We start from the raw sequence: 26,183 nt of genomic DNA on the forward strand, positions 1-26,183 counted from the left end.
GTCAATGGGACTTTGGCCTTTTTGCAACCCAGTGGTACTTCCTATATGGAACACGGAAGTAGGGGGGCTTGCTCTGTCCAGTTCTTTCCAAGACAGTCAATTGTAACACTGAATGATATTAACAATCTTATTATTTTACTAATACATTTTACAATATATTAACTGTATCAGATTAATACAAAAATATTCAAATTGAATAATAGATTTTTAATGTATTTATAAACAAATGTGTGTAAATTTGCAAAATCGGAATGGAATTGATTCAGGCTCTTGTGGATCGAATCGAATCGTTTCTGGAAATCATAACCGATACGCAGCTCTAGTCATTACCCTTACCATAAATAAGTGTACGTTAAGTATACATTTTAAAGCATACTTAAGTTTAGAAAAGTATATTTTCTTAATTGTACCAAGTACACTTAGTATACTGGCAGTTTACTAACAGGTTCTTGGGAATAAATTTGCCCACTTTTAGTTTGCAACAAATATATATTAAAGTAACTTTTCTGGTATAACATTAGTTTACTGTCAATAAACTTTAAGTTTACCCTAAGTTTATGAAAGTGCAATTTGAAGTTTATCTAATGTAGCTTCCAAAGTTTGCTTTTAGTTTACAAGTAATAAGCTCCTACTGACAAGTGTATTATAATATTTTTTAATATTGTTGGTGTCCTGACCCAAAGGTAGCTCTAAAAACTGAAAGTTCCTGAGTGAGTGGAAATGGAACATAAGTCATGTGGAACAGAAGCACAGACAGGAAGGAGTCGCAGTGAAAGCTTGTTGTGTAACGTTTTGACACCCGCCCACTTCAGTGTGATCAATCAGGCGCTCGTGCACAGTCCGTCCCTCTGCCCCCACATCTGTTACTGTAAGAGTTGGCACATAACAGGCCCCCGCCAATGCCACCCGCGTTTTATCGACTCATCCTCTGAATTTGGGAGTGGGCTTCAATCACTATTCTTGTTTTTTATAAATACATTCTCATGAATTTATAACTCCCATCCCACCCTAATGCGACAGAGTGTTTTCTCACAGTTAATCAATGGTCAGATAAATCAGAGGCCATATTTTCAGTCCATCTGCTGGGAAGATGCAGTCCTTCAGACATTCTGGACAAAAACAGGAAGTGGAGGAACAGTTCACAGACACCACAGGCATCACACTTCACAGCTCATCATGTTCTGCTCATACAGATGTCAGAGTCTTCTTTCTTCTGCAACTTCCCTTATGAGCTGCTGAAGTCTGATGAAGCGGAAGCTAAAACTCCATATCAGCAGGACTGCTGAAGCCCTGAATGTAGACCGAGATTACTCTGAGCTTTAAAGTATCTCTGAAATGAGTAGGAAAACCATGTTCATTGTTTTCCATCATCACTTACCCAGAAAGGACCTCACTGTAGTTCCTAGCCCAAACCTGATCAGGCTGCTGGCATCAGAAGTAAAGCTGTAGAAGAGGCTTGGTTTCTTATGTCTGAGCCGTAAAACCTGAGAAAGAACACCAGCTTGTCTCAGAGACACAACACTTTCACAGGACTAAGATGAACAAATGTAAAATACAATGCAAAAATGTTTCCATTTGCCTAATTCGGATTACCTCATTCATCAGGCAGAATTCACTGAGTTGTTTTAGTAAAATTCTTCATAAATATTGGTAACATGAAAACATAATCTAGATCAGGGGTCTCCAACAGGTCGCCCTCGAGTACCACATAAGTCACCTGCAGGTCTCTTCTAAAAATAGCACAACTCACTTGTGAGCTGCTTGAAAATTACATTTGATTGTGATGCAATTTTTTGAAATAACACCTCCCTTTATAAAGAATTAAAAATTAAAACATCTTAAAAATATGTGTTTATTATTGCTGAAGCCAAAAACAGCCTATCCCACTTTATTTATTTTTTTATCATTTTCTCGTTATAACGAGGTAATCGATAAAGAATGAAGCGTCCCCTTCTCCCTTTCCCACATGGAGGCACAGAGACTTTACCTGGTTTAAGATTCTTTATTTTGTGGTTAACAACAAAAACAATAGAAGAAAACACTCCACAAAAGTTGTTTTTGGTCCATTAATTTATTTCTTAGTGGAGCTGCGCTCCTGAAACGCCTGAGTGAACCAGACCCCTTCTTTATTTCCCTCAAACCCTGAAAACTTTGAAACTTAGCTAATTGGATTTTTGATAATTAGTAATCTTTAATGGAAACAGAATTTCTAAAAAAAAAAAAAAACGTGCATTTTTTTATAAAACGTTTTTGCGCTCAGAGGAGCTGGTTTTGGGGGCGTATTGAAATGGATGGACATTTTTCGCAAAACATGGACTTTTTTCTAATTAAATAAGCTTCTGAAGTGTCTGTCCGAGTACAGCACAGCAGGCGCCACACAGCATCACAGCCAGTGCTTTAAGTGGGCCGGTGCGCTGAGCACCGGGACTTCTCTCAAACACACTTTAGAGCACCGCCTCTTCTCACCTACTTAGGACCGTCCGGTGCTCTATTTTGACTTCCGTATTAAGGCTGGATCTAGGCATGGGCAAGATGAGGCAATGCCCCCCCCCCAAATTTCAGGGCTGCCCCCCCAAACGTGATGCCATGCAAACAAGAAAAACAGAGCGCTTTCTGCTCTCTCTGGCTCCCATTCAAGTAGCTGCTAGTGCTGATTGGTAGATCCAAGGGAGGGCGTGGCCTCTCGCTTCACTCGGGTCCTCCTCTCTCACTCTGTCGCTCATGCGCACACAGGCTCAGCGGCAGAGACACGTGATTCTCAGCAGCAGAGCTATTTGAATTTTCTGCTGTTTGTCGCTGAAATGACTCCATTAACCGTCATTTGAACTCCTTCTTGTCCTCATCTGTTGCTCTCTTTGTTGGAGTTCGGAGGAAAAAGCGAGAGTTGACAATGTTCAGGTTTCTGGTTGCTAAAGCTAGCGCTGTTTGTAGCAGTGAAGCTAACAGTACCGGAGCATTAGCTGTGTTTGAGATGACTCGCCTGCATGTCGGTGGGACCAGGCGGCTGCAGGCGGAGAAAGGCGCCTGAGATGAAGGCGGACAGCGGGACTGAATGAGAACAGGAGGTTGGGGTCGTCTTCGACACTTCATTGAATTTTAATATGCCTCTCCCCCTTAGTATAAACTTTAATATTATATTTTTTATAATATTTTTTAAACATTTGTCTGTGGACAACAGATACAAAATAGCTGCTCGGTTAATTTAATGTCCATTGTCCCAGAGAAATAAATAAAATTGAAATAAAAGTTAACTTTTAAAGGCAACAATAACACATATAACAGATTATTTGAAATCTTGTTCATTTTTACATCAGTTATTTACTATTATGTAGCCTATTACTAAAAAACAAACTCATGTCTATAAAGAAAATACTTTATATTTAAAGAATTATCCTGATGTTGTTGAATAATATTTAGTGTACTGAGTAATTTATTGATTGATTGATTGTTTATTTAAGACGGGGCAGCATATATTGATAAAACATTTTTAAAAAAAGCTAATTTCCATCTTTCCCTTTAAAAAAATTAAAAAGTTGATGATCAGTACTAAAAGAACAAATGAAATCAATAAAGAAAGGATACAAGACAACAGCAGAAACAGAAACAAGAGATGGAGTTGTCAATTAAAAAAAATAAAACAGCAAATTCATAAAATGTAGAAGCAGCTATTAAGAAAAAAAGTGCAAAAAGGAAACAATAGGTGAATAGACGATACAGAAAAACAAAAACATAACAAAAAGACAATAAAAACCAAGAAAAATATTTTCAAGGATTTTGTAAATAAAATTCAGTCATTGTATTTGACATAATTATCCCAGACATGTTATAAACTCTAAAAACAGGATTTTTATCTGAGGGGGACTTTTACTAAAGGCAACCACTTAGTATCCCCAAACTTGCCCCCCCTGATATTCTGTTTGTACCCCCAACAAGAATGACTAGCTAGATCCGGCCCTGATCCAAATGAGTCATGAAGCACTTGATAGAAATCCTCCTTATGAGATCTGGTAGAGTATTTAATTTTTCTTTTTTCACCTTCAAATACGCTGTTCGAGAAGGGTGTACCTGCAGGGCCGGAGACCCAACAACGTTCTCAGGACCGCATTCTCAAGACCGCATTTTCAGGACCCAGGCTTTTTTAACACAGCGCCCCCACCGGCTGGAGGACAAGCAGCACCCTTATGACGATTTCAGTACTTGTTCTTGAGACAGCGCCTCCTTGCTGCTGGGTGCCATTTATCTTTTTTTTTTCTAAAATAAATTTACTAATGGTTAAAATTGAGTACGTACCTTTCACTCCAACCAGTAGGGGCTTTGTGTTAATTAAGCTTGGATCCTGAGAACGCTGATGGGTCCCCAGGCCTGCAGGTGTAAATTACTGGCACTGTTCTAACAGGACAACACAAGCTCCTCATTATCCTTCCCCTCTCTCTCACTTGTGGTGCAAAAAGAAGTAGACACATCCGGATAAAATAATAAAGAAAAAAACAGAGTAAAACAACCAGACAACAACTCACGTAGACAAAAACCCATATTTAAAATCGAATTTATCTTGAAAAACTAAAGTAAAGGTATCCCACAATTCCTTGTGCTTGGCAGATAGCAAGCCCAATTTGTACATCAACGTCAGTGGGCATCTCTACACCATGTTATCACTGGACAGTGGGAGTAACATCCTCGTATAAATGCCTTAGCCCCGGCGCCAAATTTGGCCAAATCTACTGACAACGACAGACCGAGTTTGTCTGAGTCGCGTTTTTAGGGCAGCTACAGTCGACAATCATGAGTAAGCTTATTGGCAGTTCACATCCCTCCTTCCACTGAAAGCAGCTCGGGAGAAGATGTCAATCAAATGCTCAAGGTGGGGGCCAGTGGGCACCACACGCTGTAATTTGACGCGTCTGATTGGTCAGTTTTTAACTTGACTAACTTACGGTAAGGACAAAAAATTTCCTGGAAAAAAAATAATTCGCAAGAAGAACGTGTTAGGAAAATACATACTTGTTCAAAAAGGGTTATTCTGACAAATAAAATCAGTATTGTTTGTTACAGTGTTGTTAGTTGCCTGTTTGTCTATTTTTACATCAAATTGAAAATGAATGTTATAATTGTACACCCAGTAAAATATTTTTACGAACACATGTTAGTGTTTGACTTCATTTATTTTTAGACTAGACTTGAGCTCCTTCTTTCTTATTTCATATTAAGACACATTGAAAAAAAAGGAGTTCTTTTTATCGATTAATATTTACATTCAAGATTCTATTTTATGTTTCGACTTACGATAAAGAGAGCACCGCCACTTCTTGTTGTCCACTTAAAGCACTGGTCACAGCTCTTTAGAATTTGCGGGTCATACGGAATCGCGCAGCAGCTCCTCCTCCTTTCCTCATCGCTTCATCTGCAGCCGCACTTTTGCAGCTTGGAGCCTGAAGTCTCATGAGTGCTAGAGCCGTGACAGAAACTTGAATTTATGCTGTGTTTTCAAACAGAAAAAAAGGTCCAGACGCTTTCCTGTTAGAATGCTTTTTCTTTTAACCGCTGAACAGGCTTCTCTCTCTTCTGAGTCAAGCTGCGCTGCACGCGCCCCAGACCGAGCTGTGACGTCACACAAATGCTCCTTTTTAGTGAGTCAATACAAAAAATACTTGTTCTCATTCATCGCCGTGTTTTTAGTGACTAATCGCGTGAGTTGGTTTGTTTTATTACATTATTATGAAACCGCGTCATTGCGACTCTGTTTTTTCTAAATTCCTAGAATTTGGTTAAAGTTTAATGTGTAATGGAAACAGAACCCAGGACTGCTGAGTGTTTCTGCATGGTGCGTTTGTAACTGGTTCGACTGTGTTGGTCTGCGTTGTGTTCAGGTCAGGTGAATAAAGATCAGCCTCCGATATTGATGCAATTTCTTTTATTCTGGTCGACAGACAAAAACAAATGTTACACTGCTGTCCGGGATTTTCGTCAGTATTTCCCCCAACAACTGAAAATTGCATGGAAAAGAAAGAAAAGTCACCACAAAAATAGAAGAAAAATGGCGCCAAAATGTCACAAAATGTCACATCGGCTCGTTTAAAGCAGCTAATAACAAAAATAACACATCACAAACCAAGGAAAATTAATGCAGTACAATTCCTACTTTTGTTAAATCCTGAAAAAAAAAAAAAAAAAAAAAACAGTTTAAGCTAAGATATAATTACAAACAACGGACACCAGGGGGAGCACGTCTTACCTCAGCCACAGTTCGCAGCAGTCTGAGTGCCATGTGCAGCACTGTCTGCTGCGTCACCGTGGTGAGTTCATATACCCTCGGACAGACTAACACCCAGGTAGAAATGTTCATAAAAAAGACTATTTACATCAAATTTGGTGGAATTAAATAAACTAAACAAAACAAAACACCTGTCACATTCACCCCTCCTGGAATTCCACCAAATAACCAAATCACATTGACATAAAAAAAAAATCTCCTGCAAAGAATCAAATCCTTCAATCAGTATAAAACTATCTGACTTAACAGAATAAAAGAAGAAAACAGGTTGATCAAGTCTGTTAACCCTTTTAGAATCTAGAGATGCAGCCTACATCCCTAATCACACTGGTCAAAATCTATCATAAAACACAAACTTTAGCAGTAGAAAAGAACAAAGACAACCACATAAACTGCAGTTTACACCCACACGGGTTCCTGTACCATGGTCTCTATAAGTCTGGTCACCGGTTTAACTACACAACCTGCTCTAGAAACTAAGAGTCCAGGGACTTGGGCAGCGGTTACTGACGGTAAAGCTCTACAGTCACTGTTTGATCTTGTGTGTCTAGAGTCAGGTAGGGGGGTAGTAGTGTCAGTCAGAGGACTAGTCATGTTGAAGTCAGCACCTTGTGGGTCACAGTCAGCACTGACAGGGACTGGTAGGAGATCAGGGGCAACATCTTCTTCTTGGTCCACCAAAACACTGTGGGGACCAGACACATCTGATCCCAGACTAGCTATCACTGAGCCACCATCGATGCTGTTGTCACACCCAGATGAGACCCAAGTAGCAGTTCGCTCTTCTGGACAATCCGTTTGGAGGCTGTTTGGGTCACTCAAGTCCATACTTTCGGTGTCGCACCCCTCCAAAGTTTCTCCAACACCAAGATTCTGTGACTCAGTAAAAGGGAGGAAGTTCACACCAAGAAGCATATTTATGTGGACAATCTTGCAACGTCCATCTGAATCTTTTATTTTGTAGACATGAATTTGAGGCTGTCTGTCCACAACTGTGTAGACTGTAGGTTCCCATTTGTCAGCCAGTTTCTTCTTGCCACGTTCACCTCTATTGGCTAGGAGAACTCTGTCGCCAATCTGGAGGGAAACACCCTTGACTTTCTTATTGTACCCTTTTGCTTGGTGTTCTTGTTGATGAGTGGCATGCTGCTGGGCCACTTTTGCAGCATCTGCAAGGTTTGTGAGAAGCGTGGCTGAATAGGGGCTGAAATCAGTCACATCAGAGTCATGAAGAACTGACCGGAACAGTACATCTACTGGAAGCAGAGGAACACGACCAAACATCAGGTAAAAAGGAGCGAAGCCTGTGGTCTCGTGAACGGTGGCATTATAGACAAAAGTCAATGTCTGAATTTGCTGAGGCCAATCTTGCTTTGTTCTCAAGGGGAGCGCCCTGATCATGTTACCTAAGGTGCGGTTAAAACGCTCTGTTCCTCCGTTGCCCATAGGGTGGTAGGCGGTGGTATGAGACTTGGCCACACCTGACAGGTGCAGGAGTTCAGAGAACAGCTCGCTTTCAAAATTGGCCCCCTGGTCAGAATGAATACGCTCAGGGAAGCCATATATGCAAAACACATTGTCCCAGAGCTTTTTGGCAACATGTTTTGCTGACTGGTTGCGACAAGGGAACGCATGGGCCATCTTTGTGAAGTGATCGGTCACCACTAACACTTATACAGAGCGCTTGTTCTTGTCCTCTGCTGACCAAAAGTCAATACAAACAAGTTCCATAGGAGCAGTAGTCTTTATGCTCTCTAGTGGGGCACGAGCAGCTGGTTCTGGGGTTTTTGCAAGGACACAACGTGAGCAACACCTGACATATTCACCCGTTCCATATAAGGCCAAAAAAAAAAAAAAACGCTGCCGAGTGAGATGAAGAGTCCTTGCCTGGCCTTGGTGACCGGCTAAATCATGAACGCCTTCGAGGGTCCTGTTCCTGAGGATAGCTGGCAGAACAAACAGGAGCCTCTTCACTTTTGTCACCGGGTCTTTGGTTTCCCTATATAGTAGTCCATCTCTGACTTTGAGTCTCTCCCAGGATTTCAACAGAGTGAGCTGGCTGGAGGTGAATCCAGACCTTTCACGTCTTGACGGGCGCAATTTGCGGATGACAAATGGCAGCAGCTTTGAGACTGTGACATCCTGTTTTTGACTGTCTTCCAATTCGCTCAAAGTGAAGGATGGCAGGGGCTCTGGATCTGTGAGCTGCAGAGATTGTACCTGTTTAAGGAGATGAACAGCTTGAGTTTCGATGCTTCTTTGCCAGTTATCATGGTTTTGGAAAACTGCTTTGATCTCTGGAGAACCAACCGAGCTTGGAGTGGGAATGGTAGAATGCAGGAGCTGGATTGCTTGGTTGTGTTGGAGTTTGAGCTGGAAAGCATCTTGTACTGTTTTAACTTCTGCCCCGTCAGCTTCCTGAACCAATCTGCTGTAAGGTTCCTCCAAGAGTCTGTCACTGATGGGTGAAGCAAAAGGTTCACGGCTCAAAGCATCAGCCACAACGTTCTTGGGTCCTGGGATGTATTTCAGGTCGAAGTTGTAGGCTGAAAGCTTTGCCACCCACCGCTGTTCATAGGCATACAACTTTGGTTTGGTAAGTACATGAACCAAGGGGCTGTCATCGGTCCACACAGTGAATTTGTGCCCCTTAAGCCAGTGACTAAATTTCTCTGTGATGCTCCACTTCAAGGCCATGAACTCGAGCAGGATATTGTTGTTGCGGTTTGCTCAAGGTTTTACTAGCAAATGCAACAGGACAAGCTTTTTCTTCACCAACAGGCAGCTGAGATAAAACTGCACCGAGGCCCTCCAAAGATGCATCAACAGAGAGAATGAAGGCCTGTTGAAATCTGGGTGGGCCATCACAGCACAGTTCAGGAGTGCACTCTTTAGCTTCACAAAGGCCTCATCACAAGTTGGAGTCCAGTCCGCCTCAGTCAGTTTCCTGAATGTTCCGGTTTCTCTTCTTATTTGTGGGTGTCTGCCTTTCCGTTTCTGTCCAGCTGTGAGACCGAACAGAGGTTTAGCGATGGCTGAACAACGAGGAATGAAGCTCTGATAGAAAAACACCATCCCTAAAAAGGACTTTAGTTTTTTCACAGAGGGGGTAGAACCATCCACATCCATCAGAGACTCCTTGGGCATATTGGAGATCATGGCCACTCTGGACGGATCCACTGACGCTCCATGCTGGTCAATAAAATGTCCCAAGAACTTGACAGACCTGCGCAGAAAATTGAACTTCTTTGGACTCAGCTTGAGATGGTTATCCCTCAGCTTCTGGAAGACGACATGCAGTCTTAGAAGAGCTTCTTCCTCAGTAGGGGCAAAAACTAGCAGATCATACAAGTAGCAGAGTAGACTGGTGAAGTTGAGGTTTCCAAAGATATTCAACATCATGCGCATGAACAATGCAGGGCTGTTAAGGAGTCCTTGGGGCATTCTGTTGTACTCGTATAGACCAACAGGTGTAGTGAAGGCAGTGTAGCGCTTGTCTTCTTCACACATGGGGATGTTATAAAACCCTGATGTTAGGTCCATCGTGCTAAAAAACATGTTGCCGCCAAGAGTTGCAAGGCAGTCAGATTGGCGAGGAAGCGGGTGTGCATCCTTCAGTGTCCGCGCATTCAGCCATCTGAAGTTTGTGCAGATCCTCAAATTTCCATCCTTCTTCCAGACCATGACTAGAGGAGATGCATATTCGCTAACTGACTTGCGTATGATCCCTCTCTCTTCCATATCTGTCAGAACCTGACGTAGTTTTTGATAATGAGCAGGGGGTACTCTGCAATATGGCATCCGAAATGGTCGTTCGTCTGTCAGGTGGATACTATGGACAAAACCCTGTGCCTCACCGCAATCAAGAGGGTGACGTGAAAAGATGTCTTCATACCGCTCAATCATTGCCACAAGTTTCTCTCTGGAATGAAAGCTAGCCTCACAGGAGTTGATGTCAAGATCACTTAGCCCCAAGTCTTCAAGTTTTGCGTTAAGATCGCTTTGTGGGACAGATGATTGAGGTTGGGTGACAGGATCTCGATCACAGTGGTTTTGGCTCAGGCTGAATTCCTCAATGGCAACACATGTTGACACATCCGCAACTTTTGAATTCCGTCTGAGGGTGACTGGTCTGTTCAGAAGGTTAGTGATCTTCATAGGAACCCACCTGTCCCCGTACATGGAGGTGATCAGCCGTCCCACCAACATGTTTCTGGGTCTGGCTCTAGAAGAAAAGCGCTGCACTAGGATGGTACTGCCAGGGGACATTGGAGAGCTGCTTGGCAGTTTTCCCCACACCAAATGTTCTTTCTGTGGAAGAAGTGTATATGCGCGAGGCAACCTCACAGTTCCAATACTGGTCGGTGTGTCTGCTCCCCTCCATCTGACTGAGCAGGACATCATGTCAAGAAAATGTTCATAGTCAGGAAGAGAATGTTTGCAGCCGTCAGAAATATGTTTCCAATAATCACCGTCGTGCTTAAGAATGCTCATCAACTTCTTTAGGACGTTTGAACCAACTATAAGGTCATCTCTCTGGCCAGGAACCACCAGGACAGGAACGGTGCACCTCATTCCATAGATAGAGAGCGTCAGGTCATAAATACACTTTGGGTGAGTCTGCTTACCACCACAACCGACCAAAAGGACACGCTCTGCTGACTTTGGATCTCCAATCTTGGCTCCTGCCTCCAACAATTTGTGTACTGCTCCTTCACTCAACGTGCAAGCCATGGACCCTGAGTCAATCATGCCCCTCAGTTCAACATTGTCAACCTGAACCTGGGTGTAGAATAACTCGCTAAAGGCTGGAACCTCTGTAGTCCCTTGAACTGCAACTTGGTATCCCTCTGGAGCAGCAGAACATGCGTTGACATAGATGAGCTCAAGATCTGGTTCAGAGATGAGGGTTTTCTGCACATCACTCACACTGCCCTCTCCGAGCGTGAGTGACCTAGTTTCCCGAAGACTGGATCTGATTGGCACGGTCCTGAGTACGGCTCTGTGAAGGCGGTTGGTTTCGTCTTGGGCAGTTCTTTTTCCAGTGTCCAGGAGAAAAGCATGACAGACAAAGATTGTTTCTTCTACAGTGTGAAAGAGTTGAGTGAGCCAGGTCACCACAAATTTTACAAGATCTTGGGAACCGATCAGAAGCTGCATGTTGAGCTGAACTTGATAATGCTGGGTTGTATCGAGCAACCAAACAGTCCAATAACTGTGTCAGAGAGCGTAAACCCTCCAAATCTGAAGGTTGGGTCAAGACAGGGGTAGAAGCAGCCAAAGCTGGGGCAGAAGAAATCTGTGGTTGGAGCATGGTGGATGATGGCAGCAAAGGCACTGAATGCTGAGGGGGCTGCGTGCTCACCTGTTGTGCACTGTACAGTGTGTTAAGTTTTTCCATTGCTCCACATGCATGCTCACCAGCAGCAGACTGGGAAAGACTTGTCACGACTCTTGGTGAGGTGGGGAACTGGCGGCTGCTAGCCCTGCTTTCCCGCTGGAACACGGTGATGCGCTCCTGAACCTCAGTAGTTGTCCATTCTTCTGCAGATTTAAAACTCAGCCTGTTAGCAAGGACTTGGTCGGGGCAATACTTAATAAACATCATAGACACCTCCTGCCTGGGTCTACCACACCTCTACCTTGTCTCCGCAGGCATTCATCAGCAACATCAATGGCCTCTTTCAGCCTGATCCAGTAGTCCATCACACTTTCATTGGAAAGAGGCTTGGTGTCATAGAAGTCAGCCATGGGCATAGCAGAGTAGGCTAGCTCACCAAAGTGCTGCTTCAGTATGTCAAATATAACAGCGGGTGTCTGAGAGTCATCAGTCAGGGGGAGATTGCGTAAAGTCACAGTCACAACGTCTCAAGCTTTTCCTAACAACTTAGCTAAAACTTTAGTTTTCTGTTGTTGTACTGGAAATGCTTTCTTAGACAGAAACAGCTCTACCATCTCAACCCACTCATAGACAGAGCATTTATCACTCCCATCACCTCTGTATATTGGTGGTTCTCTAACATCAGACTGCATGACAAGTTTGACACCAGACAAGTTCAGCTCAGGAGGACTTTGAGCTGTTTGAAAACTGCTGTTAGACAGTGAGTTAGCATTTCCTACACTGTGCTGAATCTGAGCAGCGATGGACTGACCAATCTGATTAGCCAAGTCAGATAATAAAGTGCTAAGCTCAACGTTATCTGTGTGTCCTGAGTTTGCAACACGTGAAGGGGGGCTTAAACGAGTAGAGCTCAACCTCGGAGTTCTCAACATCCCTACCTGGGGAGACTGAGCATCATCTTTAAACCATCCCCTCCCAAAACCCATATTTGAGCTAACTGCCCCTTCAGAAACACATCCATCAACATCAGAATTTGCTTTAGTGAACATTGCGAGATACCAAAATAAAACAGGCCAGTTGAAAAAAAAAAAATTAAACACTGTAAAATTCAAAATATTTACTCTTTACCACATGCTCAAAGTCATTAAACTTAATCACAAAGTCCAAATACAGTTTGTTTAAACAGTTCTCTATTCACACTCGAACCAATAAACCTTGAAAAGCTGTAATGAGATGACGTCGATGCTTCTGGAATCCAAGAGTTAACGGCACCAATGTAATGGTTCGACTGTGTTGGTCTGCGTTGTGTTCAGGTCAGGTGAAAAAAGATCAGGCTCCGATATTGATGCAATTTCTTTTATTCTGGTCGACAGACAAAAACAAATGTTACACTGCTGTCCGGGATTTTCGTCAGTTTTCCCCCTAACAACTGAAAATTGCATGGAAAAGAAAGAAAAGTCACCACAAAAATAGAAGAAAAATGGCGCCAAAATGTCACAAAATGTCACATCGGCTCGTTTAAAGCAGCTAATAACAAAAATAACACATCACAAACCAAGGAAAATTAATGCAGTACAATTCCTACTTTTGTTAAATCCTGAAAAAAAAAAAAGAAAAAACAGTTTAAGCTAAGATATAATTACAAACAACGGACACCAGGGGGAGCACGTCTTACCTTAGCCACAGTTCGCAGCAGTCTGAGTGCACATGTGCAGCACTGTCTGCTGCGTCACCGTGGTGAGTTCATATACCCTCGGACAGACTAACACCCAGGTAGAAATGTTCATAAAAAAGACTATTTACATCAAATTTGGTGGAATTAAATAAACTAAACTAAACACCTGTTACACGTTCACTGAGCACCGGATATCGGCAGTAAAACGAAGCAGTTCATCAGAGAAAACATAGAACACCGGCACTGATCCGTATATAATCGATTGATTAAATAGTGTCAACGTTTCCTCTGAAAAACTGATCTGTTTATAATCGATTGATTCAATAGTGTCGACGTTTGATTTGTTTTGCTGCGGATTGTATAAAAATGACAAAGTTCGTAGCAGATTGAGTTGGGCCGAGTGGCTGTTTGGGTTTGCTTATGTCCAGAGCTCAGTGAATGCACCATTCGCAGATTCTTGTCTGCTGTGGGATAAGTCAATCAACCTGTTCAGAAGTTTAAGGAAAATAAAGTGACGGGTGCGCTAGACTGAATTAAAGGTTTTGAGGAGCGTAGATCCACTAATAATAGCTATAATTAATTAATTAATAATAGTTATAATTTTGCTAAAAACATTGCATTTGGTCATTACCTCAAAATGTGACAAGACCTGTTGAGATTAATAAAGTGCTGAATATTGATATTTGTTTCCTAGCTTGTTGTCATTACTGATAATCATGGTGAGAAATCAGTGTCTTTACATAAAGGAGAATCATTATTCATTATTAATAAGGTAGAACTAAAGGCAAACTGAGCAAATGCGTTATTTCAAACTGGTAGCCCTTCATATGACTCAGTACCCATGAAGTAGCCCTCAGTTTCAAAAAGGTTGGTGACCCCTGATCTAGATACAGATAAACAAAAAAATCTGCCAGTCAATGCTCTTCTGCTTTTTGCCATAACAGCTATGAACAAAATCTGCTTCTAATTCTCCAGAAAATTCCAGGTACTTGCAAGTCAAAACATAGTCAGGAGTTCTGCGGTGTTCTTGCTTTTTGATTTTCTGATTGCATGACATGTAGTGAGAACTGTTAAAGATTCACAAATAGTAAGGATTCGAAAGAAACAAGAAAAAATTTAAAAGTATTATGTCAACGCATTACTACTTTCCCATGTATATTTTATTTGTATACATTTTCAAATTCATCTATGTTCAAACTAGGATCTTTTTTTATCCAACTGCCTCTTTTCATGTAAAAATAAAAAAGTCACTCTGAGTCTAAGGTCTTTATTCAAAATATTAATGTCATTTAAAAAACAAAATCCCAAAAGGTCGGCAGGCTCTTTGTTGCTGCTGATGGCTTTATGGGTCATGAAAGAGTGATTCACGCGACACATTAAAGTGCTTGTCGCTGGTCTGCCATCCAACTGCTCCTCTCCTGAAAACTAGGAAGCACCCCATCAATTATTTGCTAAGCAGCCATACTGAAGATCTCACTTTGAACAGTGTGTGGGGATGGCAGCCCTGTCAACGTGATGATGGATGCACTGGGGCTCCCGCTGCCCCAGCACGCCCCTCCAAGGGTCGGCAGCTGCACAAAGCCCAAGCTGTCTGTGATGCCTCCAGATCCCAGAGACGTATGTGTGAGTGCTTTCTGCACACATCCACACAGAGATACGGTAAAAAAAGGAAATTGAAGCTATTTCTTTAAAGATGGATTTTAGTTGCTTTAGAGACATATCTGATAAATCCCTATATATACTCGATATGTGAATAAAAATACTTACCCTCCGCGGGTGGTTTTTCCTGCAAGCTTGGGTCCTCTACCAGAGGACTGGGAGCTTGAGAGTCCTTCACAGTATCTTAGCTGTTCCTTGCACTGCACTTTTCTGGACTTTCCAGGGATCTGCTGTAGCCACTCCTCCAGTTTGGAGGTTCCTGTCCCAAGTGTTCCAATTACCACGGGCACCACTGTCACTTTCACCTTCAAACTTTTCTCCAGTTCCTTTCTGAGTCCCTGGTATTTCTCCAGTTTCTCATGTTCCTTCTTCTTGATGTTGCCATGGCTTGGTACTGCCACATCCACCACAACGGCTTTCCTCTGTTCTTTATCCACCACTACAATGTCTGGTTGGTTCTCCATTACCATCCTGTCCGTCTGGATCTGGAAGTCCCACAGGATCTTTGGTTTCTCATTCTCTACCACTTTCTGAGGTGTTTCCCATTTTGACTTTGGGGTTTCCAGTCCATATTCTGTACTGATGTTTCTGTATATTATTCCAGCTACTTGGTTGTGGCGTTCCATATATGCTTTCCCAGCCAGCATCTTCCACCCTGCAGTTATGTGGTGGATTGTTTCCTCTTTGCACAGCCTACAGCTTGGGTCTTGTCTGGTGTGGTAGATCTGAGCCTCTATCGCTCTGGTTGTCAGGGCTTGTTCCTGTGCTGCCAGGATCAGAGTTTCTGTGCTGTCCTGCAGACCAGCCCTCTCTAGCCATTGGTAGGACTCCTTGATGCCACTTCAGTTATTGTCTTGTGGTACGTCCCATGCAGGGGCTTGTCCTGCAACAACGCGATCCAGTTCAATGGTATTTAACAGTTGGATATGGTTACTATGCAGGGTGATGTTGGTCGGGCAGGATGTTGTGCACTCTTCTCAGTCAGTGAGTGGAGTAGATGGTGCTGATTTCTGGCAGAGTCGTTCCAATGATTCCACCGGCTGCTTTCACCACCCGCTGGAGTGCCTGCTGGTCGGCCTTAGTGCAGCTGGAGAACCACACTAGCAATCCATATGTCAGAACCCTGCTGATGGCACAATTATAAAAAAATCCAGCATCAAAGGTCTGGGAATGTGGGCATTCCTCAATTTCCTGAGGTAGAAGAGGTGCTCTTGGGCCTTCTGTACGACTGAGGTGATGTGATTGCCCCAGGACAGATCCTCAGTCATGGTTATCCCCGGGAATCTGAAACTTCTCACTCTCTCCACCACCTCGTTTCTAATAAGGAGAGGAAGATGGTTGTTTTGACCTTTCCTGCGGAAATCCACAACCATCTCCCTGGTCTTTTTAGAGTTTAAAACCAAGTTATTGTTGTGGCACCATGACTCTAGGTGTTGAACCTCCCTCCTGTAGTTAGTCTCATTGTTGTTGGGTATGAGACCGAGTACTGTGGTGTCATCGGTGAACTTAACAATGAGATTAGAGGTGGAGGAGGAAAGCCAGTCATGGGTGAAGAGAGTGTACAGCAGAGGGCTCAGAACACACCCTTGAGGGACCCCGGTGTTGACAACCAGGGTAGAGGAGGTGTTTTTGCCTACTCTGACACTCTGTGTACGGTTAGTGAGAAAGTCCACAGTCCAGTTGCACTGAGAGGAATTGAGTCTCAGTTGGTGGAGTTTGGATCGGAGTTTGAACTGTAGTCTACAAAGAGGAGCCGGGCATAGGTGTCCTTGTGTTCCAGGTGCTCCAGTAGTGTGTGCAGCACTATGGCGATGGCGTCCTCAGTTGACCGGTTCTCTCTATATGCTAACTGGTGTGAGTCCAGGGATGATGGTGAAGGGGCTTTGATGTGTCTTCTGACCAATCTCTCCAGGCATTTGGCGGTAATGGAAGTGAGCGCCACAGGTCTGTAATCGTTCAGACATGTGATGTTTGACTGTTTTGGAATGGGGACAATGGTTGCTGCTTTCAAACGAGTTGGATCCAGTAAACAGGACAGGAAGGTGTTATATGGAGAAGTGAAGACGTCCACCAGCTCCAGTTTTTTAGCACCCAGCCCAGTACTCCATCTGGCCCAGCCACCTTCCTGATGTTAAGGCTGCAGAACACACATCTCACCTCGTGAGTGCTTAGGACTGGAGCAGGGTCTGTCGAGGGGAGAGAGGACAGGACAGGGTTGGTGTTATTCTTGCCAAAACGGGCATAAAAGAGGTCCAAGCTTTCAGTGATCCAGGTGTGTAGCATTGAGTCATAGGCTTTTGTGTAATCAATCCAGGCTGTGCACAGGTTGGTGTGTCGTGACCTGCAGTCTTGTGTGACTGTTCTGTCAACCAGGAGCTGGTGTTTGGCTTTGCTGGAATCTCTACCAACGCCCTTCTGTGTGTTGCTCATGAATTGATCCATGTGTCTATGTATTTTGGTTGCAATGATACCTGACATGAGCTTCCATGTTGTGGAGAGAGGTTATTTTTGGTGTTCATTTTTTGCATTTAGTTTAATGTTCTTCTGCCTAAACCTATCTTAGAACAATCTTAGTTTCTCACCATGATTACATTCAGTAGCTCGTTTCCCCTTCTTCTGTGATCAATACATCATCTGCAGTTATGTTCAGACCGGGTGAATTCTGCAGTGCATGTCTTAACTTCCTCTGAAAGATCTCTGGTGCAATACTCATTCTGATCCTGGCACTCAAAACCAGCAATTCTGTCTAAATGTGATGGTAGCTGTTGTCAGGTGGCTGTACTCTTCAATTTTAACATGCCAGAATCTTATGACATCACACACTGTGAAAACTTTAGCTTGCAAAGGTAGAATATTTTCAATAGAGTGCAAAGAAAAATGGCTGTGCTTCAGTACTTCGTTAGGGATCATGGATCAATGCAAACCCCTGGCCTCACATTCGATTTCTGGATAACCTCATCCGATGTGTACTTCGCTCTACAGGCAAGATTATTTATCTTTGCTCTAAATCTTGTAGTTTTACCTTATGTGGTTTCATCATTGCAAAGAGGAACACATCTCTTTGGTAGCTGCACAGGTTTAGTGGACTCATGTACTTTTACTCTGTATAATACATCCAGACATCCATCTCCAGTAAACACATCTGCATACTGTGTCTTTATCTGTTCCAGTGTCCACTGCTCCTTTCAGGGAGTGTGTGAAATGATGATGTTCTCTTTTGCTATGATGTTTTCATAATTGACTTTAATTAGTTTGATGGCCTCACTTGCTCTTTTGCCCAACAGAGGCGTAGAGAAGTTTTCAGACACCACTTGGAACTGCATTCAGTAAAGTTTCTAAATTTCTCAACTTCATTTTGCTCTTAGTGATCTCCATCCATCCATCCATGCATTTTCTTAACTCGCTTTTATGTCACGGTCCCCCCTAAGCCAGCTACTGTTGGGTGAAGTCTGGGTACACCCCAGACAGGCCGCCAGTCTGTCACGCAATCACACACTCGTACACACTCCCAGTCACACCAAGGGAAACTTAGAGTAACCAACTAAGAGGAATGTTTTGAACTGTAGAAGGAAGAACCAGGAGAACATGCAAACTCTACACAAAAAAGTCCTGGCTGGGATTTGAATCACTTCCTTCTTGCGGTGTGAAAGCTTGCATTTGTTGTGCATAACTGTCTTTGTGTCTTCCAGTCTTGTATTAGGATTCAGTAACTTAGATAACATTCCAAGTTTCACCACAATCCATTTGAAATGTTCTAATGTCTTTGCCTAAGAGCATGCCAGAGTGCATGCTCTGCATCTGACCTGTAACACAGGATTTCTTCATATTGAACATTGTCACATTCAGCCACATTATGCAATAGTCTGTTTTTAATGTGTTCTCTTTGACTTATTTTTTGCATTTCTTACCATAAATTGGAAATTTATCCATATTTTTTGTCTTAAAAAAAAAGGCAAAACATTTTTTTTTGTCTTACAGAGGAATAAAGCTGATGAGCCATACAATGAAGGTGTGGGAAAGAGTAGTGGAAGCCAGACTAAGAGCAGAAGTGAACATTTGTGAGCAGCAGTATGGTTTCATGCCAAGAAAGAGCACTACAGATGCAACATTTGCTTTGAGGATGTTGATAGAGAAGTACAGAGAAGGTCAGAGAGAGCTCCACTGTGTCTTTGTAGATCTGGAGAAAGCTTATGACAGAGTGCCCAGAGAGGAACTATGGTATTGTATGAGGAAGTCTGGAGTGACAGAGAAGTATGTCCGAGCAGTGCAGGACATGTATGAGGGCTGTAAGACAGTGGTGAGGTGTGCTGTAGGGGTGACAGAGGAGTTCAAGGTGGAGGTGGGATTACATCAGGGATCAGCTCTGAGCCCCTTCCTGTTTGCAATGGTGATGGACAGACTGACGGATGAGGTTAGACAGGAATCACCATGGACTATGATGTTTGCAGATGATATTGTGATTTGTAGTGAGAGCAGGGAACAGGTGGAGGTGGAGTTAGAGAGGTGGAGGTTTGCCCTGGAAAGGAGAGGAATGAAGGTTAGCCGCAGTAAGACAGAGTACATGTGTGTGAATGAGAGGAACCAGAGTGGAAGAGTGAGGTTACAGGGAGAAGAGATAAAGAAGGTGGAGGAGTTTAAGTATTTAGGGTCAACAGTACAGAGTAATGGAGAGTGTGGAAAAGAAGTGAAGAGGAGAGTGCAAGCAGGTTGGAATGGGTGGAGAAAAGTGTCAGGTGTGATGTGTGACAGAAGAGTTTCAGCACAAATGAAAGGAAAGGTGTACAAGACTGTGGTGAGACCAGCCATGTTGTTTGGACTAGAAACAGTGGGACTGAAGAAAAGACAGGAAGCAGAGCTGGAGGTAGCAGAGATGAAGATGCTGAGGTTCTCTTTGGGAGTGACCAGGATGGATAGGATCAGGAATGAATACATCAGAGGGACAGCACATGTTAGAGGTTTTGGAGATAAAGTCAGAGAGGCCAGACTGAGATGGTTTGGACATGTTCAGAGAAGAGACAGTGAACATATTAAAATAGCAAAATATTAAAACAATATAAACTCTAGAAGGTTTAAAGTGAGTCATTAAAAGCTTTACTAAAAAGCTGCGTTTTTAATTTGTTTTTAAAGATCTCCACAGTTTTACAGGCTCTCAGATCCTCAGACAGGCTATTCCACAGGCGAGGACCAAGACACTGAAAAGAAGCCTCGCCATGAGTCTTGGTCCGAGTTCTAGGGATGATTAATGTCGTTGAGCCTGAGAATCTGAGAGCTCTTGGTGGTTCATATGGACTAAGGAGATCTAGTAAATACAAATGACCTGAACCATTAAGACAGTTAAAAACTAAGAATAATTTTAGAATCTATCCCTAAACTGACTGGCAGCCAGTGCAGGGACTTAAGGACAGGAGTAATTTGAGGTCTTCTTCTGATGTTGGTTAGGAGACGTACAGCTGAATTTTGAATCAGTTGTAACTTGTTGACAGACTGCTTCGGAAGTCCAGTTAAAAGAGCATTACAATAATCAAGTCTCGAACTTATAAAAGCGTGGATTAAAATCTCAGCAATAAATCTTGAAAGGAAGGGCAGTACCTTGGCAATATTTTTTAAATGAAAGAATGCAGTCTTTGTTACATTTAAAATATGCATCTTAAAATTGAGATCAGCATCAAAGACTACTCCAAGGTTTTTTGCTGAGCTTGTCACATCCATGCCAAAGTTTTGACATTTCAGTCTGGCTCTCTCTCTGTCTGCTTCCGGGCCAATGATCATTATCTCTGTTTTGTCTTTGTTAAGCTTTAAAAAAAATTGCTGCCATCCAGTCTTTAATATCCTTAATGCAATTTAAAAGTTTGTTTGTTGCAGTAGGTCCATCAGGAGACACGGCAACATAAAGCTGGATGTCATCGGGGTAGCTATGGAAGTTAATGCCCTGTCTCCTGATGATATTTCCTAATGGGAGCATATACAGATTAAACAGAGTGGGGCCTAAAATGGATTCTTGTGGTATACCACAGGTCAATGGAAGGACTGAGGAAGATGTTTCATTGGAGCTAACAAAGAGCGTTCTATTTGTTAAATAGGATTTCAGCCAGCTAAAAACAGTTCCAGTGAGACCAACCATGTTACAGAGTCTTTCTAACAGAATTGAATGATCAACTGTGTCAAATGCAGCTGTGAGGTCAAGCAAGACTAAAACGGAAAGGTTTTTTTCTATCTGCATTCATCCTGAGATCACTGACCACCCTGACCAGAGCTGTTTCTGTGCTATGGTATGATTTAAAACCAGACTGGAACGTCTCCCAGATGTTGTGGTCTTTTAAAAAATCAGTTAGTTGATAAAACACCAATTTTTCAATGACTTTGCTCAAGAAAGACAAGTTTGATACTGGTCTATGATTATAAAGAACGGAAACATCTAAGTTGCTTTTCTTCAGAGTCAGAATAACACAGAGGTCTTTAAAGATGCCGGGAAGTCTCCACTCTGGAGAGAACTGTTAACATTATTTAAGATTTCCGTCTCACAAGACTCGCACACTTTTTTAAAAAGTGTAGTTGGGATGGGATCCAGATGAAAACTTAACTGAAGAAATTATTGGAAATGTCGAACTTTACAGAGACATAGAGAGACAGAGAGAGCACACAACCAGATAGGAAAACAGAGCAAATCACTGGCAAGATATGCCTTATTTCTCATGTCTTGCATCACTAGAGAATGCAATTTGCTTCTTGTTTTATTTTATTTTTAGTTTTTTCATCTTTGTGTTGCCTGCTTCTGTTTAGTGGACAAACACACCACTTTCTCCTCTGTACCTGTTTACGGATGAGTAGGATGTCGTTCATGTTGAAAATTTACTCCAAAGATGATCAGGTTTTAATAAGTTTAATAAGAAGTTCATCAGTTACAATCAAAAGCAGCCAACAGCAGCATGAACAAGACTGCGGGACTGTGGATACGATCGCTATGATTGCTGATTGCTGGGAACTAACCGCTCTTTATCTGACCTTGCTTGGTTGTTTTTCAACAAACTGAACTTATAACTTCATACATATCAGCCCCTGCCATAAGTGTTGATTTTAACAGAGAATTTTAATTTAGTTTTAGTCATAGTCTTTTGACTAAAATAGGGTTTAGTTTTAGTCGCAATTTAGTCACGTTGATTCTATTAATTTTAGTCAAATTTTAGTCGACTAAATTACAATAGATATTTAGTGGACAAAAATATAGAATAAAGATAAAGCATTTTAATTAAATTTACTAAGCATAATCATATGAATAACATGCAAAGATTTTACTAATTTGTAAAAAAAAAAAAAAATTACTTTACTTTACTGTCCAAACTTGTCATTTCTGCGAATTCAGCTTCAACAACTTAAAACACATTAAAAGAAAAAAAAATGTATATACATATATATATATATATATATATATATATATACATTAGGGCTGTCAGATTTGTCGCGTTAAAAACGTGCTAATCTGACGTGCTTGACGCCGACAATTTTTTTGACGCATTAATCGCGGATTTTCTCATACGTGCCTCTCCATACCGCGCGCGCGGGCGTCCCCCCTTTAACTCACCGGCTGCTCTCACTAGATCACGGGCGGGTCTCCAACCACAGAGCTGCTAGCTAGAACCGGCCCGGCGCTAGGACGCGGAGAGCTCCTGCACCCTAACCCGGCTCCCGTTCGCGTCCAGTACCACGTCTGGTGGTACCAGCTCGCATCCGGCGCCGCGTCCTGAGAGCTGCGGACCCCCGACGTTCCGAACAGCAAGCGCACCGGGGTACGTTTTAAATGTTCTGTCTGCCGGCATATTCACGGCGTGAGCTCCGCTGGACACGTCGCTGCATTGAGCTGCAGCCAGAGAACTCGGCGGCAGTAACAGACTGTCAAACTATCCACAGTGTATCCCGCTTTTCTCAGTCTTTAATGTTTTAAAAAACAAAAGTTCATTGGAAATGATAAATCTCTATTTCATTTATTACTGCAGTTCAGGGGAGGAAAAGATTTGGTCCTGACAAAAAAATGAACATGAAAGTGTTATGGAAATTTTATTTTTGATGTTTTTTTATTTTATTTTACTGAACGTTGATTGAAGTTTTGAATTTAAAATGCCCTTCATAAGGGCTGCACGGTGGCGCAGCGGTTAGCGCTCTTGCCTCACAGTGAGAAGGCCCCGGTTCGAATTCCGGCTGGGACCTTTCTGTGTGGAGTTTGCATGTTCTCCCCGTGCATGCGTGGGTTTTCACCAGGGACTCCGGCTTCCTCCCACCGTCCAAAGACATGCTTCATAGGTTAATATGTGACTCTAAATTGCCCCTAGGTGTGGATGTGTGTGTGATTGAGGCCCTGCGGCAGACTGGCGACCTGTCCTGGGTGTACCCCGCCTTCGCCCATCAGCAGCCGGGTTAGGCTCTGGCATCCCGCGACCCCGAAAGGGACAAAGCGGTCAAGAAAATGGATGGATGCCCTTCACTTGCACTTGGGCTTTTTTTAGGCATTTTATGTTACAGCCTTTTATTGTTAAGAAAGTTTATCTCAATATAATGTTACAAAATAAAGTATTTCTGATGTAAACTATATATTTTGCCATTCTTGTTTTCATAATTAATGTAGAACTGTTAAAGTGTTAAATTGTTAAACTGTTAAATTCCACATTTTTTTCCTTAAAAAAAGGGCACATATTAATTTGCAATTAACCGCGAGTTAACTCAGGAAATGCGATTATCGCGATTAAAACATTTAATCGCCTGACAGCTCTAATATAGATATAGATATATATATATATACTGTATAGACATATAAATAATTATAATTTCATCCAATTTCCAATAAGAAGGTGTCTATTCACACGTAATTTAAAAAAAACCTGCAGCCAGTGTGAAATTTTTTTCTTAGTCGCACTGACCCAGAGGAAAGGGTTAAGGTTAGGATTATGGTTATGGTTAGGGTTAAAAAAGCAAATGTTTCCTGAATGCTGCTGTCTCTCCAGCTCACGGCTCCACCAGGGAATGGGTCAAATGTGTAGAATACATTTCACAGATTTAGGAGTGTGACAGTTAATGGGACTTTAACTTAAAAGTTTAATGTTAAATACATGAAGCCAACAAAAAAAATCCAGCATTTCACAAACTTAAAATGCGTTCCGGAAATGAAGCAACGGGATCCTGGCTGCGCGTATTACATGTGGACAAAACATGAATTTCCATCACATTCTGTGCTGGCCACACGTAAATATGTGTAACACCAGTCTTATTATAAATGTCTGAACATTAAAAAAAAAAAAAAACAATAACTTGTATTTAGGAGGTAGTCAAGTTTAAAAATGCACAAAAAAACATTCACTAGGGAGTAAGCTGTCCAGGACACCTGTGAGCATGTTATATGTGCTTGAACAGCATGTGTGTGGTGAACTGTAATACCACCACCGCCAATAGAGGGCGCTGTTGTCATGTAAGACATGGTGGAGTTGAAGAAGAAGAAGAAGAATCTTTATTTCTATAGCACTTTTCACAGAACGGATCACAAAGTGCTTAACATAAGAACATAAAATCAGAAGACACAGGGAAATAAAACCAATAATCAGTAATAAAACAACTAAAAACACAGTAAAATACAGTAAACATAATAAAACAAGGGCTAAGATCAACTAAAAGCTCTCCTGAATAGAAATGTCTTGACCTGGGATTTAAAACACTCAATGGAGTTGATCTGACGCAACGGCAGTGGGAGGGAGTTCCAGAGACGAGGAGCAACAGCTTGGAAGGAGACGTCCCCTCTCGTCTTAAAGCGGGTTTTAGGGATGGTTAAAAGATTCTGACTGGAAGACCTCAAGGATCGGGCCAAAGAGTACGGGGTTAAAAGGTCACAGATGTATATCGGGGCTTGACCATGCAAGGCTCTAAAAACTAAAAGTAAAATTTTAAAATCAATTCTGAATTTGACAGGTAACCAATGTAAAGCAGACAATATCGGAGTGATGTGTGTCCGTTTACTGGTTCCTGTTAAAAGCCTTGCTGCAGAGTTCTGGACGAGCTGAAGACGGTTCAGGGAGCGTTTGTTAAAACAAGTAAAAAGAGAGTTACAATAATCTAAACGAGAGGAAATAAAAGCGTGAATAATAGTTTCCAGGTCAGACCGAGACAAGATACTTTTTAATTTGGCCACATTTCTTAGATGATAAAAACAGTTCTTTACAAGCTGTTTTGAGTGGCCTTCCAGAGACATGGACTTATCAAACAACACCCCAAGATTTCTAAGACTCGACTGGACAGAGGAGCTCAGAGACCCGAGGTGTTGTCTGATAGAGGGAATTTTATTTTCTGGGGCAAAGATCAATGTCTCGGTTTTCTGGGAGTTCAGAACTAAATGATTATTACTCAGCCATGTTGTGATGCTAGTTAAACAGTCCAACAGGCTTTGCAGTTTGTAATAATCCTTTTCTGGGAAAGAACAGTAGAGCTGGATATCATCTGCATAAAAATGATAAGAAACGTGGCTGAATTTATTGATGAGTTCCCCAAGAGGGATCAAATATAAAATGAATAAAATAGGGCCAAGTACAGAGCCCTGGGGAACGCCACAATTTACTTTTTTCACTGCAGAGCTTAGGGAGCCGACAGCCACATTAAAAGTTCTTCCACTAAGGTACGAAATAAACCAATTTAAAACTGACCCAGAGAGACCGTAATCATTGTGAAGGCGTTGAATTAAAATGTTATGATTAACGGTGTCAAACGCTGATTTCAAATCTAAAAGCACGAGGACAGTGTACTGGCCCGAGTCAGCTGCCATCAAAACATCATTAGAAACTCTCAGCTGTTTCAGTGGAGTGATTCTTCCTAATGCCTGACTGGAAAGAATCTGAAATTTTATGTTTTTCCAGGAACACGTTTAGTAGCTCAGCGACCACTTTCTCCAGGACTTTGGAGATGAAAGTGAAAGGAAGTTTCGATATTGGTCGGAAGTTATTTGGGTCTGACTGATCTAAATTAGGCTTTTTAAGAACAGGATTTATCAAAGCGTGTTTGAGAAAGTTAGGGACAGATCCTGATTTCAAAGAAAGGTTAATGAGGTCAACAACAGTGGAACCTATACACTGGAACACTTTTAGAAAGACAGAGGTGGGAATAATGTCAAGAGGGCAGGACGAGGGTTTGATCCTTTCCAGCAGAGAATGAATGTCCTCTACTGAGACAGGGGCAAAACTGGACCATAAGTGTGAACAGTGTGGGCT

At 42.2% G+C, this 26,183-nt stretch overlaps 1 protein-coding gene across 1 annotated transcript in view; it reads right to left on the minus strand.

Annotated features, from left to right (window-relative positions):
* Positions 1 to 9,814, minus strand: part of LOC118599119 (glutamate receptor ionotropic, delta-2-like) — a 75,655-nt gene extending 65,841 nt beyond the window's left edge. Inside the window, exons 1-4 of the mRNA XM_036213457.1 lie at positions 9,388 to 9,814; positions 7,678 to 7,752; positions 7,383 to 7,475; positions 6,880 to 6,956 (exon numbers count right to left, since the gene is read on the minus strand). Of these exons, the coding sequence (XP_036069350.1) occupies positions 6,880 to 6,956; positions 7,383 to 7,475; positions 7,678 to 7,752; positions 9,388 to 9,814 (672 nt within the window). The remainder of the gene's footprint in view (positions 1 to 6,879; positions 6,957 to 7,382; positions 7,476 to 7,677; positions 7,753 to 9,387) is intronic.
* Between the last annotated feature and the right edge of the window lie 16,369 nt (positions 9,815 to 26,183).

Source organism: Oryzias melastigma, linkage group LG9 (assembly GCF_002922805.2).
Source record: "Oryzias melastigma strain HK-1 linkage group LG9, ASM292280v2, whole genome shotgun sequence".
Taxonomy (NCBI): domain Eukaryota; kingdom Metazoa; phylum Chordata; class Actinopteri; order Beloniformes; family Adrianichthyidae; genus Oryzias; species Oryzias melastigma.